Source organism: Microtus pennsylvanicus, chromosome 14, assembly GCF_037038515.1.
Source record: "Microtus pennsylvanicus isolate mMicPen1 chromosome 14, mMicPen1.hap1, whole genome shotgun sequence".
NCBI classification, from domain to species: domain Eukaryota; kingdom Metazoa; phylum Chordata; class Mammalia; order Rodentia; family Cricetidae; genus Microtus; species Microtus pennsylvanicus.
The window spans coordinates 45,010,735-45,026,957 of record NC_134592.1 but is presented as its reverse complement, the minus strand read 5'-3'; the positions used below and the strand labels follow the sequence as shown (position 1 = coordinate 45,026,957).

Sequence of the window (16,223 nt, the reverse complement as noted above, 5' to 3'; positions counted from 1 at the left end):
GGCACAGTCATCAATATTTTACATATTAATGTGTATAAATTTAGTACCAGATCAGTTCATAACATACTCGATTTAAAAAAAAATTTGCCGAAATTTTACTAGAATTAAAACTATACTTTATTAAATTATTTTAATTACAAGTACACTGAAATTAACTTGGGGAAAAAGTGACAAAACTGAAAACATGAGAGAACATACAAAACATACACCTGAATTCCTTTAATCCTAAGACAATAGAAGGTTATTAATTTGTTGCTACTTTTTACAATTTTTTTCTACGTATATAAAATTTTGTAGTTGTTGTTAAACATGGTAATAAAAATTAAATACATTATTTAGTTCATTTTTGCCATTTAAGAAATCAGATTTGCTCATATTTCAATTAATATTAATGACACGTTGAAAAATATTTCACGGGTTTATATTTTTCTACTATAAGTAATATGATTAATAGCTTTATGAATATGGGTTTTTTATGTATAAGATTAATTTCCTTGAGTATAATTTTACTCCTTCAGGAATAAAATCAGTATATCAGAGGGAGTGATCATTAGGATTATATATATAAAAATTAAACCTATTCAAACTTAAATATCATTTAATAATTTTGGTAAAAAATTTAAGAATTCAAAATAACATACCTAATTTTACATCACCATGGTCTGTTAATAAGATATTTGCACCCTAAAACAAAAGCACAAATACTATTAAACTAGCATCATCAAATTTCTTTCAAAGCTCAGCAATGTAAATATATTAGATGAACTTACTTTGATATCTCTATGCATTTTGCCTTTAGTATGCAAATAGGCAAGACCCTGAAGGTAAAAAAGAATATGCATTAGCAAGACAGTATCAAATGTCTACCTCAATTATGGAATAAGAAAAACCAGACAGCCTTTTCCAGGGGTAAGGGGTTCTTTTAACTAGTTAACGGGATAGTAATGTAACTCACTTTCCAGTAAAATTGGAAATGTTTTACCAAAGCAGCAACATCACAATTAAGACAAAGAACATGCGATCACGCCCCAAAGAGTTCTCCTGTTGTGCTCTTTGTAACTTCTCATCCCATCAACACTGCTTGTCTCTACACCAGGTTCCAAAGCTATCTGGCCATTCTTCCTGCTTTGCCTTTCCACAGGGATTCCAGAACCAGCTTGTCAATTTCACTGTTGTTCCCACGTCCCCAGACAGACAGGTCAGCCTGTAAGCTAGACTGGACTCAAACTCAGGATTTTCCTGCACCAGGATCCTCGCTGGGATCACAGGCATGGGCCACCATGCCTGACAGGCTTGCTAATTTCTTTAACAACAAAAAAGGGTTCAGCTGGAATTGGGGTTCTGCCCGGGGAGAACTGATACCTTCTGAGCACTAAGCTCCTACCCCATGGACAGCACAGTTATCTGCTCAGTTAGGCCTTTAATTTTCTCAGCTACTGTGTGGTTTTGGTACACCGTGTTTATGTTCTTCTGCTGTATTTATCCATGAGAATGTCATATCCCGTATGATACTGTACGTAGTTTTCTCATTAAACTTTAGTTCCCAATTCTGAAATCCACTTGACTTTTGAAAAGCCACCAGAAGCGTGCCAGTGTTGGTCCAGCTAACTGTTTGCTCTAGTGGCCCCTGTAGCCTCCCTCCTGTTTTCAATGGAAATGATTATGCAGCCTTGGGAATGAAGAGCTCTGCTTGCTATTTTCAAAACTAGATTCCTTTTTATTTCATTCTTTTTTCTTTTCACACTATGAGAAGCCTGGACTACAAGGCTGGAGTGGACATCTTTGTCTTGTTGTATCAGGAGAAAGGAAGACCTGACCACAGCATTTTCATAGATACTCTGCACTGAGTTAACCAAATCCCTTTCAAATGTGCCATGCCTGGATGTTTACATTTTAGTTTTTAAGTCAATTTCCAAAGCAGCCGTTTTCCTTCCAGCTTTTCCTACATCTTGAGTGTTGGCTGGGCCGCTCCTCCTCTCTCTTTCCTCAGTTTCCTACCACATTCTAAAGCTTCTCACCCCCTCCCCGCTATTCCATTTTACCTTCATATATACAATGTTCTCCTCCCCCTGCCTCCCAAAGCCCTTCACTCTCAGGGCTCCTTCCCAGTTTCCTGGTCTCTTTAGAGGCCATACCCACATAAACACACATATAAAGACCAGAAGCTAGGGCCCACATACAAAAGAGAAACATGCAGTATTTGTCTTTCTGTATGCTCAGAAAGTTATTGGGAATAAGCGCTGGATTTCACTAAATGGTCCTTTAGCTGACGATGCGCTTTCTCTAAAGTTTATTCAGAGCAATTAACTGTAAATGAACACTACTTTCTAGGGCCATCCACTTTTTATATAATATCTGCTTTTACATCTTGTTGGATTACCTTGGGAACTTAAATGGCTTTTGTGTATATTGTTGCATGTTTTATGGCATAACTGCCTTTAAGTGATTTGTGGAATTTCAAATCTTGTATCTGTCCACCTTCCCATTCTTTTTTTAAATGATTTATTTTTATTTCATGTGCATTTGTGTTTTGCCTGCATGTATGTATGTTTGTGTGAGGGTACCAAATGACTTGGAGCTGGAGTCTAGACAGTTCTGAGCTACCATGTGGGTGCTGGAGGTCCTCTTAAAGAGCAACAGTGCTCTTAAACACTGAGCTATCTCTCTAGCCCCTGCCTTCCAACTCTTGATCCACATGAAACTATCATCACAGAAGTAAGATATGGCAGAAGCCCCCATGCTTCTGTGGGAGCATCCTGTTGACAGCCAGAAAGCTTGGGGTGATGGTTAAACACGTCATCAACTGACAGGTCCACAGACTCATTCAGGGTAAACAATTCATAGGTATAATTTTCCTTATGTGGTAGCAACCCATGCCACTGAAGTCCACTACCACAGATGGCCATCAGTATCAAAAAATAAAAGAAAAGAAATGCAATCATTGAGCTTCTCAATGGCTGTTTGAATAAATTCTTGTACATCATTCATGGAAAAGTTAGTAGCTTTACAAAATTAAAATATGGAAACTGGATTGGGATATTATTATTACTATTTTAGCACTTTAGATTTTGGGCAAACCATCATTCACAATTACTAAGTATGAAACTGCTGCCTTTCTAGCTACTTAAGCGAATACATTACCTGCAATGTCTCTCTGCATACATAGGCTATTTGCAATTCAGATAATGGTCCAGTAACTGGAAAGAAAGAACAAAAAAACTCATTGTCACTGGATGCTAATGTTAAACAGTCTAGCTGCAAAACAATGAAGCAGCAGCGTACAACTTCTGCTTGCGTCACTGGGTGACTCCTCCTCTGACTACAAAGCAGACAGCATCTGTGTAAGGAATGAAGCACTGAGTATTTAAAGTCTATTTTGAAAATAAGAGGTTTATTCCCTAACAACTCCGGACAGTGAAAACGTACAGTGTCCTTATGTGCAAAGATTATCACAAGGGCCACAGTGAAGCCAAGGCTGGAGGCTAAACACAGTCTCAGAAACGGGCAACAACAGGGCTTGCCCGTATGTGAATTACATGTCTAGAGGCACAGAGCAACGTGCTGGGACTCACTGATGAGTATCACACAGTTTTAGAGACTGAGGTACTCTTTCTAGTACAATTAATTCTTCACACATCTCTCAGAATGCTGAGACTTGGTCCAGTATCTTACTGAGGAGTCAAACGTAACCAGATTATTTCTGGAAAGCAGACCTTTCTCTGATATGAAATATAAAATCCCTTTGCAACTACCCAGTCAGGGGCTTCTGATCAGTGCTCTTCAGTGTGTGAGAAGAAATCTGGGGTTCTGCCTGCTGATGGTGAGATCCAAACTAGAACTGACCAGAAGTCTCTGCACAGAGGGTAACTCACTGGTTGCTGGCTGGCTTCATCTACTCGGGATTACAAAGTTTGATTTTTATACATTGATGAAGTAGTAATGCAAGAAGTGATGCCATTTTACTAACAGCATCTGACTGGCATTATGTGCACACACAAATATCCTTCTTAAATCAAGTCTCGCTACATAGCCTGGGCTTGCCTGGAACTCACTTCTCTCTATGTGGATCAGGCTGGCCTTGAACTCAGAGATCTGCCTATGTGCAGACAATTTTTTTAACTGTGCTTTTTTAAGTATACTACTTAAAGGAATAATACTCCTTAAGTTCAATTTAACTAAGAAAAATGATAACCAGGTTTTAATTTTGCATGTGTCTGGGGAAAGAAAGAATAATGTTAGAGAGTAAATCTACCCAAATCATTCCCCTTGCTATCTAGAAATGTCAAACAACAACCATAAAAGCCAAGGTAGAGCTTAAGATGTAAAACTGTATTAACAGTACCATGATAAATATCTTGAAGGGATCCGCCACCGCAGTATTCCATGCAAATCCACAGTTTTTCCCTACTACAATGAGAGAGAAAGAAAATTACACCAGCCTGTAATTCTCAACTACTGACGTCCACATGTTCAGCCCCGCAGCCTCACTCTCAGCACACTGGGGTCAGGATGCTCTGTGGAAGGCAACAGGAGCCGCCAGAGCAATCCTTCCTCAACACACACCAGAGCACATCAGTTTCAGCTTTGTGTCAATCTGAAAAAGGTTAGGACATGATCTGTTTTCTGTTATCATTGTTCATAATGATCCATTAAGGCTGCCAGACAAGGCAGGGCCTCAGGAACAGAGGTGCTAGTGTGAGCACAGCAGGCAGATGGCAGTGCGCCCTCCTGGATTTAGAATTCTGGACCATGTTTTCAGCATGCACAGCGAAGGCCTTGACACAGAGGGAGAGAGACAGGAAAGAAAGAGACTATGAAAACTAGATCAAGAGATGGCGCTTCTGGATTTTTACCTGAGATAGCTCCCAAAGTAGGCTACGATGTTGCAATGCTTACATTCTTTAACCATATATATTTCTTGTTGAATCAAAGAAAAATCATCACCTGAAAAACAAAATAAGTTGGTCACCATGTTACTCCAAATATGACGAAATGCGAGAAGACTATTTTGCAGCTGTTGGAAGGAATACTCTGTAGATACCTGTCATGCCCATTAGATCTGTGGTATAGTTTACGTTTTTTATCTGTACGTTATATACATTATGTAACCTCATGCACGCTAGGCTGCTCCCACCACTGAGCATCATCCATCTCTTGGTTAACATTTCTGTGGTGTTCTACACGTTTAATGAACGTGGGATAATGAAGTCACCCACTACTTTGATTTGGGCAGAGAGTGAGAATTTGTGTGCATGCCTTTGAAGTTCAGAGATCAATGTTGGGTGTCTTCCTCTATCTCTTTCCACTTTCCTTTTTTTTTTTTTTAAAGACCAGGTTTCTCGATAGCTTTGGAGCCTGTCCTGGAACTAGCTCTTGTAAATGAGGCTGGTCCCGAACTTGCAGAGATCCACCTGCCTCTGCCTCCCGAGTGCTGAGATTAAAGGTGTGTGCCATCATCGCCCGGCTTCCACTTTCTTTTTTAAACAGGTTTCTTTCTGAACCCGAAGCTTGCTGACTAACAAGGTAAGCTTGCCCATGACTCCCAGGGGTGTCTCCTTCCTCCAGTACTGGGGTACAGGCACACCACCAACAACAGCTTCTTTTATGTGGATGCTAGGGCTTCAAACTCAGGTACCCACTCTAGGATGACAAGCTATTTACCCACTGAGCCTACCTCCAGCCTCAGAGTCACCACTACTATTGTATGAACTTCAGTGTCCCAATATGTACAACAGTGTTTGTTTTATGTCGTTGGGTCCAACACTCACACTCAGTATCTATTTACGATCATATCTTCAAGCTGGACTGTTCCTTTGTTACTATAACATGAACTTCTTTGTCTCTTTTGACTAATTTTAGTTGGCTTTGCCAAACATGAGAACAGCTACTTTTATTTGCTTTCAGAGTCCAACTGCTTGGCACATCTACACTTTCAGTTCATGTGCATCTTTTCCAGGGAGGTGAGTTTCTTGTGGACAGCCACCAGTTGGTTCTTGCTTTCTAGTCTGTTCACCCAGCCTGCACCTTTACTTTCTCTCTTTAAAATCACTCACAACAGTGGGTTTCCTTAGGGCACTCTCATGAGCCTATTGCGGCACTTTATTCATGTTTGTTCCCACGTTACTATCTCTTGTTCCCCCACCATGTTCACTGGCTCCTTCCTCTTCCCAAATATCACCCCTTTGTTTTCATCACACACACACACACACACACACACACACACACACACACACACACACACACACACTCTCTCTCTCTCTCTCTCTCTCTCTCTCTCTCTCTCTCTCTCACCTATCTCTGTTAAATCTAGATTTTACATATGACAGAATACATGTGACTTTTATATTTCTAGGTTTGTCTTAACTTTGCTTAACGGAATCAGTGCTTGTATTTTTTTAAATTACATTTGAGTGTATGTATGTGAATGAGTACACCTGCACACATGTGAAGATGAGAAGACAACATTGTGGAGTCCGGTTCTCTCCTTCCACCATGTTGGCTCCAGGGACTGAACTCAGATCATCAGGCTTGGTGACAAGTGTGTTAAACCATCTCCTGGTCCTGGTTCAGTGTTAAATGTCTAGTTCTTTAACCTAATTAGTTAGGCTTATTCTTAGTTTGGCTTTCCCTAATTTCTTTCTCAGCAGGCTCACTGCTGGTTCATAGGAAAGGCAATGGTCTGTATACTGGGGTATATAGGATGCAGGATGCAGGCTACTTCTACTCCTGTAGAAGTGGATTTTAAGTTGTGTTCTCAAGTTGAGTTTCATCCTATTCAGGCCATTTTAAGGGTGAGATTAGTTAGCTGAGAACCACAGAACTCGTTATCTCTGGTTTCAGCAACCTTCTCCTTTCCACCTGTGTATTTGCAAGGGCTCTGACTTTAGCACTCTCTATAATTCCAGTCTTTCTTATAGCCAGTTTGTTCCCGGACTATTGCATTTATGCTGCAAACACCTTTAAGGACCCCACTAGCCCTCTACTAGCTGACCCCAGCTCTTCTAAGATGATGCTTCTCCACGAGCTATTGCCTGCACCAAGTCATCTGGCTGCTGAAGGTACCTGGGTGGACAACAGGCAGAGGCAGCACTTATCTACAACCAGGCAGGAGACCAACTTTAGTCCACTGAAAATTTCAACTATGAAAAATGTGTCTGTTTTTAGTTATTAGCAGAGTCAATAACTCTGCTATATACAGAATCTGGATATATAGACACTCTAGAATCTAGAACTCTGGAATTTAGAATCAAAAGCTATGAGCTACTCTGACTACAGTTCTTCTCTGATGTACTCTGAAAACCACAGACTGAGTAAGTCCTGATAGGGAAATGGAGAACTCCTCCAGATAAGCCTTTGCTGATAAGGGCAGCTGCTGGCCACACCAAAGTGGAACAGAGAGCGCAGGGAGCCTAGGATATCATGTGATTATAATTCTGATCTCTTTCAGCTTTAGAGACCCCCAGAAAAAGCGTGACCCATGTCAGCCAAGAAGGGAGCTCATCAGGTGTCAAAGGGGGGTGGACACTCTGCATACTACATGACAGACACTGGGACCAGTCCTCATTTGAATAACTAAATGACTAAAAGCCAAGACTGACTTAAATCCTTTTGAATAAATTAACATATTTCATTATTTCCATAAGATGTTTATTAAGGAAAGCAAGACTTTCTACTTATCATTTCATCAAGTATTTCTGATTTATGCTTGTAAGATCTACTGTGTATATATTTTGTTGTTCACAGGTTAAAATTATTAACATGATGCTTCTGAATTACACAGAAAGAGCTACTACAGCATGTCCCTCCTATAGAGCCATCAATAATGGAGCTATCATTTTTTAATAAACTTTCTGTGTTTTAGTCTGTATTATTGTAGCAACATTAATGTAAATATTTTGTCACTATAGAGAAATAGAAAATTAAAATTGTCATAAATTTACTTCCATTTCTTAAAGTATGTAATTATGAGGTTCCTCCTATCACATCCACGAATGGGACTTTTATGCCATAGTCTAGCAAGACTATTTTCAGCCAGTAATAAAATGAGCACCGTTAACGTCATTACAACTCACTTCAAAAACTCCCAAACTGGAAAGGAACAAATGAGTCAAAATGAATTAAAGACCTAAACATTACTCATAACTCCTTAAAAAAATCCTAGTAAAACACAACAATGGATTTAGCAATTTGCTCGGTATGACATCAAAAGCATAGTTAATCAAAGTGAAAAAAAATACAAGAATACAATCAAACTTTAAAAATTCACATTTATCAAAGGACACAATCAACAATCAACAGACTAAGAAGCAGCCTATGGAACGGAAAAATGATATGTGAAAATGATGTCTCTGATAAGGGGTTAATATCCATAACTTATAAAAAGCTCCAATAACTCAACAACTACCAATCAAATAACTTCATCAAGCAACAGGCAACAAAATTAACATTTATCCAATGATAACAAATATTAATAGCCATATGAAAATATGTAACAACATTAATCAGAGAAACACAACTGAAAACCACAAAAATATATCACCTAAGTTCACAAAGATGGGCTGGGTTTGTTTTTTTTTTAGGAACAGTAGGGATATAGAGAAGATGGAACTCTTGTGCCCACTGCTGAGATCATAAAATGTTGCAGTTACTACAGAAAACAGTAAGGTAGCTCCTTAAAAATTTAAAATAAGAACTATTATATGATCTACTTATATAGTAACCAACTTCTAAGTATACATCCAAAGAGTACAACTGAAGTCTCAAAAAGATACATGCGTGCCCATGGTCATGGCAATACACAATGAAGTATAAATGTATGTACGTACACACACACACACACACACACACACACACACACACACACACACACACGACTTTAGCTTATGCCAAGCTGATATAAACCAACGAGGACAAGCAGAAAGAACTCTGAACTGCTGAGCTCTGTCTTTATCCCTTTAGGGTGCAAAAATTTGAACCCAAGTTTCCATGCTTGCATGGAAAATGGTCTTACCTGCTGAGCCATCTCTCCTGCCCTTAAATAAAATTTCTGATGTTCATTTGTGCCTTGAAATGTATTATCATTACTATTAACATTCTCCTAGTTCAGAACTGAAGTATCCAAACAATGAAGAGGGCTACAAATATTTTATAGTATAGAGTTTTAAAAAAGGAACCTGGGCCAAGACATGAATCAGTAGTTAGGAGGTCATGCTGCTCTTCCAGAGGACTGGAGCTGTTAAAGTACCTGCAACTCCAGCTCCAGAGGGTCTAATGCCTTCTGTTATCCTTGGGCTCCGGCACATACACATACACACAGAAGAGATTAATTTTGTATTGAAACTACGGGCCTAGGAAGATAGCTCAGCAAATAAGAGCATTTGCTGCACAAGTGTAAGGACCCAGGTTCTCATAAGGACCTGGGCTCCCAGAACTCACATAAAAAAGCAGATGTGGTCATGCACATGCTTTAACCACAGTGCTGGGGTGCAGGGCAGAGACAAGCGGGCTGGAGCTTTTTGGCTGCCAGCTTAGCTCCAGGCTCAGCAAGAGACCCTGTCTCAAGGGAATAAAGGACAGAACGAGGACAGGCACCTCCATGTCACACACACACACATACATACACACACACACAAAACTGCATCCTAAAAAGAAAAAAATAAAACTGTTCAGTTTTTCTTAAAGGTCATTAAACTTTGAAATAGAGTTTCAAAACACAAGAATGTAGCACTGAACTAGGACAGCTGATGGTTTGTTCTAGCCCCATCTGTAATCAGCTGCCCAGACTCCAAAAATAATCACACAGAAACTATATTAATTATATCACTGACTGGCCCATTAGCTCTAACTTCTTATTGGCTAACTCTTACATATTGGTATAACCCATTTCTATTAGTCTGTGTATTGCCATGTGGCTGTAGCTTGCCAGATAAAGTTCAGTATAGCATCTGTCTCTAGTGGCGGCTCCATGGCTTCTTTCTGACTCCACCTAATTTCTCCTAGCATTCAGCTTAGTTTTCCCCACCTAACTAAGTTCTACCTTGCTATAGGCCAAGTCAGTTTCTTTATTCATCAACCAATAAAAGCAACACATAGACAGGACCTCCCATACCATTTCCCCTTTACTGTTTAAACAAAAAGGAAGGCTTTAGCTTTAACATAGTAAAATTACATATAACAAAACAAGTATCAAGCAAGAATTACAGTTACAATATATCTACTTTATCTTTTATCATAACTAAGGAAAACTATAACTATTCATTCTTCAACTCCATCAAAGTCTCCAGAAGAATATAATATTACTTAAGTAAAAACGAAGTACACTGTAAGCACCTTCCAAAACTCTAGAATTGACAGAGACATCTCGCTGCCTGGACAGTCACCCAAAGTTCTTCTGTACCATTGGAGCATCCATCTTCAGCCTACAGGCCCATAGTATCCAGCAGGCTTTTCCATGAAGCAGGAAATTTCAAAGACAGTTCTGCCTATATTGGAAGTTTGTCAGTCACTTTCTTCTGTGTCCTGCAGAATGTCTAGCAGTTTCTTTCATGAAGCAGGAACCCTGAAGGACTGTTTCACCTTTAGGCAAGTTTAGCAGTTATTTTTCTGTGAGTCCTGCATGTCCAATTCGCACAGCATACCATCAAAGAGTCCAGACAAGAACAGTTTCCTGCCCAAATGGCTAGCAAACTCCATCAGGAGCTTCTCTGATGGCCATCTTCCTCTTGAAGTAACTGGTGCTGCCAGGAGCATATGTGTCTCACTGTCTTGAAATCTTAAGCTCTTAAAACATTTTAAATGCCATATTCTGTAGTTTTGAAAGGTTTGAAGAATGCCTATCCATCTGATACGTATCTCCATATATCTAGAAAATCTAACATGACCACAAGCTTGACTATTATAGATGATTATCTATTAACCTGCATTTTTAATTATATATTAAATTTTTAAATGGGGTGCACAAACACAATGCCTTAATCAAGAGCAGAAACACATATACACAATATAACAAAATTGACTTTAAATCTGTATCAAGAAACCAAGATCCATACCAATGCAAAGTATCCATATCTATAACATATCCCCCTTTAAATGTAAACAAACATTTATAAACAATATTTGGGAACATGGCTTTAGTTCTCTTCATACTGCTTCCTGCTTTTTGTTGGCTGAAATAATTTTTTGGGGGTGTTCACAGCAACCTTTCAGGAGGTCTTGATGCATCAAACTACATTAGTCTAGAAAAATCCCACAGCTTCTCATCTTCTGTGGAAACAAAAGCAGAACCTCTTTTCCAAAGCAACAAATTCTTAGACCCAAATTTGGAAGTCATGATACCTTTAGAACATGTATGCTGGTTTAGCTTAGCAGCCCATACAATGAAATGTCTCTCTCTCTGTACTTACTTCCTTCAGAATCAAAAATTTAAAGAAAACACAATAGTATATATAATCCAGACTCTCTGTGAATTTTCCATCTTTACACGGCTTATTATTATTTTTTACTCCCTTTAATCAATGACTTCTGTTCTGTCTCTTTAACGACTTTATCTTTTTTAAAACCATCTACTTCTTTTTATAATTGTCTATATTTTTTCTTCTCTCTCCCAAGCCTACGTACATTTATCCAACACCATGACCCATTTAGAGGTCTCTTCCATCTGAATTTGTCTTTATTGTATATTTATAATTATTTTCTGACCAGGACTGCTTCTTAAAATGCTAACTGCATCTTAAAAACCTAAGCTGTGGCGTTGCTAGAGCAAATACAGCCCAGCCTGCCGGCTCTGCCCAGTCAATCATGGTGGACCTGTTTGCTGCCTCTGAGAGCCATGTACATTGCCCATTTTCAGGCACACAGCAGGTCTATGTTGACATTAAACAAGCTGTAGCAGTCTGCTCACAAACCCCACTCAAATGATCTGTAGCTGGACCTCCTGAAAGAGTAGGAGCCATTTGTGCTGGTAAACCAGGAAGCCACCATTTCTTAAAAGAAGCCATGCAGTTTTTACTGTGCACCATAGTGCCTTGCTCGTTGCAAGTCCATCTTTAAAAAAAATTTTTGTGGCTACCAAGAAACTGTGTTAATCTGTTCTTTTGTGTCTAGAATTCCTTTTTAAGCTCTCAGGTTTTAAGTGGATTTTAATTGGCCATGTTGGTGTGCTAATTTGTTTTAAAAGTTAAAATCTTCCTTTTTATTTAAACAGAAAAGGGGAGGTGGATTCCCCTCTGTATGTTGTGAATACCATTGGTTAATAAAGAAACTGGCTTGACCTGATAGGGTAGAACAGAGCTAGGCAGGGAAAACTAAACTGACAAAGTCAGAGAGAAGCCATGGAGCCACTGCCAGAGACAGATGCCAAACCTTGCTGGTAAGCCACAACCACATGGCAATACACAGATTAATGAAAATGGGTTAATTTAAGATGTAAAAGCTAGCCAATGAAAAGTTAGAGCCAATAGGCCAAGCAGTAATTTAATTAATACAGTTTCTGTGTGGTCATTTCGGGAGTCCTGGCGGCCAAGAAACAAACAAGCCTCCTTCTACTACAAATATCTTTATACACATCTTAACCTTTTCCCCCTAAAATCTCTTCTTGTAACTTCTAGGAAACAGGGTTTCCTGGTAGCATTAAGAACTCTTATAAACATCTGTTGATAGATATTTGCATATTTCCACTTATTTAAAAACTCTAAAATAAGGAAATACATTCAACTTTTTATTTTAAAATACTGGATCATTTCATGAATATCCTTAACAATGTTAAAAACAAACCAAAAAAAAAAAAAAAGAAAGAAAAATAGGTATATTAACACCAATCACTCAGGTAAGATTTTCTTAAAGTCCATCCTTAGAGCCAGGCATGGTGGCACACATCTTTAATACAGAAGCAGAGACAGAGGCAGGCAGAGCTCTGAGTTCAAGGCCAGCGTGATCTACACATTGAGATCCAGGACAGCCAGTGCTACATAGAGAACCCTGTTTAGAAAGAAATGAAATAAAACAAACAAACAAACAAACAAATCCATCATTGTTAAGTAATATCTACAAGACTTAACAAACCATAAACTGCCTATTTTAAAAAACATTCTTGCCAGGTATGGTGATGCACACCTTTAACCAGCACCTAAGAGGCAGAGACATAGTGAGTTCAGGCCAGCCAACACTACATAGTAAAACTGTTTAAATAATAAATAAGTAAATACTTGTAGAGCCAGGAGCAGTAACATACTCTTATAATTCCAGCACTTGGGTGATGGAGGTAGGAGGCCTTGGCTACATAGACAGTTTGATGACAAACCACCATCACCAACAAACATATCTTGGCAGTTCACTGTAATGGGATAAGGGGAGAGCAGAAAGGAAGACAAAGCTTTCCTGGGGTTTTGTTCTTGCTCTGGCTGCTGAACAAGCATCCGGCTAAGGTAAGCATCCAGACATAAGACAGATCATGGCGGCACACATCGCCATCATAAGAGCCTAATTTCCTATGCACTCTGAGGCCTGAGCAAAGAAGAGAAAGCTGCAGTGTCAGCTCACAACAGTGGCCCCAACATTCTAGTGTGAACGTGTGTAAGCCAGATCCTATCTCGTGACACTATGTGCAAGGTGGCGACTGAATGGGTTAACACGGTACCTACTCTAGCAATGCGACAGTCAGAAACAGTCAAATCATTACTGAAAGTCATTTGTCTGTATATAAAAAAGACAAAAGGAATATAGGGCAACAGAAAGACAACAGATTTCATTTCGTTCATCATCATTTTTATAGCTAATAAACAATTTTTTTGTATTTATCTTCATTCTTAAGGTTTACTTTAGCATTTTTTATGAGTATTAGGAAAAGTCCCCAAAACAATATGTTTCAGTACAATTTTGACTGAAATATAAAATCAAATTGCCAAGGGCAAGTAAGGCTGCAAAAAAATTTAAGACTCTACATTACAATAAGCACTATTTTTAACTATGAAGGAAAAATTATTATTATATCTACAGCTGACATTCTATTTACATAATAAAAATAAAATAACAGTAACAATAAACCTCTCTTGTTTATAGTCTACCAGACATAAGCCCTTTCTGATCATACTGGCAAGTAATTTTACCTCTTCATGTCTAACACAATTCTAGACCAGTTCATCTGCTACAAGGAAGGGCTTCTGTATTATCTTGGTTTTAGTGCAGGTTTTTAAGAGGCTAAATACAATTAAGAATTCAACTTTGAAATGATGATATCTACAGAATTTTTTTAAAAAATCTGAATAAAGTACTAGGAAAATTCATTAGCATGTCAGTGTGTTTTTGAGTTAACATTCCCAAAGTCTGCTACAAAATCATGGAAACTACTATCTACTTTGTTTTTACCAACAATGCTGAAAGAAAAAAAACATTGATTCTGCTCAAAAATTTATCATGAAAAGAAAGTAACAAAGGTATGCAAAAGTCATAAGAATTCCTTTTGAAATAAAATTTTAGACAATAGTGCTCTGGCCTTTTAAGGAAATGAAAGGGGGAAAATGAATACAGGAATACCTAGGCAACACATGAAGTAAAACAACGCTGGCAGAGTCCAGTGGAGAAGCTGAGAAAAAACAATACTTGAATAAAACCAACTAAAAACCAACAGAAGCACTGAAGGAAGCAAGTAAACCACTGGTGATGAGCACAAATGCACATATACATAAAACAGAGACTAAAGATGCCCAAACACAAACATGTCTGCAAATGGCAATGCACAGGGAAGGGGAAGGCACTGTGGATAGCTGGCACTATTCTTGTAAAACTTCTCTTTCTCTGTAATCAGACATTTTTGTCAAAGACCACCTTCTCCTGCCTGCCTGATACCAAATTCCCAGCAGCCACTTCCAAAATTACCACACAGAGGCTTATTATTATTTATGAAAGCTCGGCGAATAGCTCAGGCTTGTTACTAGCTAACTCTTACGCTTAAATTAACCCATATTTCTATGTATGCTTTGCCATGTGGCTTGGTACCTTTTCTTAGTACTGCATGCCTATTTTGGTCTCTCTGCATCTACCCTTCTCCTTCCTATCATCATCCTTAGTTTGGTTGCCCTGCCTATATTTCCATCCTGGTTAGCGCCAATCAGTACTTTATTAAACCAATTTCAGTGACAAATCTTTAATGTATACAAGAGAATTATTCCGCAGAATTTCCCCCTTTGTGCCTAATTAGAAAGGAAGGTTTAACTTTAATATAGTAAGATTATATGTTTCTATACATTGTGATTATGCATTGCTCCCATTGGTTAATTAAAAAAAAAGCTGTTTGATCAATAGCTATGCAGGATAGGGTTAGGCAGAACAATCAAACTGAGGACACAGATGAGGAGGGGCAGAGTGGAGACATGAGAACCCAGTAAAAGCCACAGCCACATGGCAATACATAGATTAACAGAAATGGGCTAATTTAAATGTAAGAGCTAGTTTGATATAAGCCTGAGCAGTAGGCCAAACTGTGTGATTACTTGGGACCCTGTGGTCAGGACATAAAAGCTCCGCCTCCATTTACATGTGGCATCCAACATGGGGTTGAAATTTCCACATAAAACTTGACAGAGCTTACAAAAGGATTTTAGACACACAGGAAAGGATTTAAGCATGCTTCTTGGTAGCTGCATTTTCCTGGCATGTTTCCTGGTGGTGAGCAGATGAACAGCTCCTTTAAGATGGCTTCCTTGCTCAGTGCTGGCAGCACAGATGGCTCCTTAAGGAGGTTCTGCTATGGAGCACTTGAATGGGGTTGGTAGGGGGTGTGCTGCATGCTACTTAGTACTGGCTTCCCAGTGTTGGGGCAGCGGGCGTGACTCTCGCTGGTATCCCCACCATGGGACTAGAACTGAGGAGGATGAGCCAACTACTAGGCACTAGCGCCATTCACTAAGTTGAGCAGCACAGACAGCTAATACAGCAGTTTTAAGATCTGTCTCATATGATTAAAAAACAATACAGATATACAATAGGAACAGATTCAGATAAAAAGGTCTCTAAACAGGTTCTACTGTGGGTTTTTTTTGTTGTTGGTGGTTTTTGTTTAATCCCAGCACTCGGGAGGCAGAGGCAGACGGATCTCTGAGTTCGAGGCCAGCTGGTCTACAGAGTTCCAGGACAGCCAGGACTACAGAGAAACCCTGTCTCAAACAACAGCCTCCTGCACGAAAGCACAAAATGCCAGGCCGAGATATGTTAGGCGGACTCAGTGGGAC

The 16,223-nt window shown here is 39.0% G+C and overlaps 1 protein-coding gene across 1 annotated transcript in view; it reads right to left on the bottom strand.

Moving 5' to 3' along the window:
- Positions 1–16,223, bottom strand: part of Map4k5 (mitogen-activated protein kinase kinase kinase kinase 5) — a 96,652-nt gene that overhangs the window by 57,962 nt on the left and 22,467 nt on the right. The window contains exons 3-7 of the mRNA XM_075947528.1: positions 4,854–4,944; positions 4,343–4,407; positions 3,142–3,197; positions 771–818; positions 642–684 (exon numbers count right to left, since the gene is read on the bottom strand). Coding sequence (XP_075803643.1) covers positions 642–684; positions 771–818; positions 3,142–3,197; positions 4,343–4,407; positions 4,854–4,944 — 303 coding nt within the window. The remainder of the gene's footprint in view (positions 1–641; positions 685–770; positions 819–3,141; positions 3,198–4,342; positions 4,408–4,853; positions 4,945–16,223) is intronic.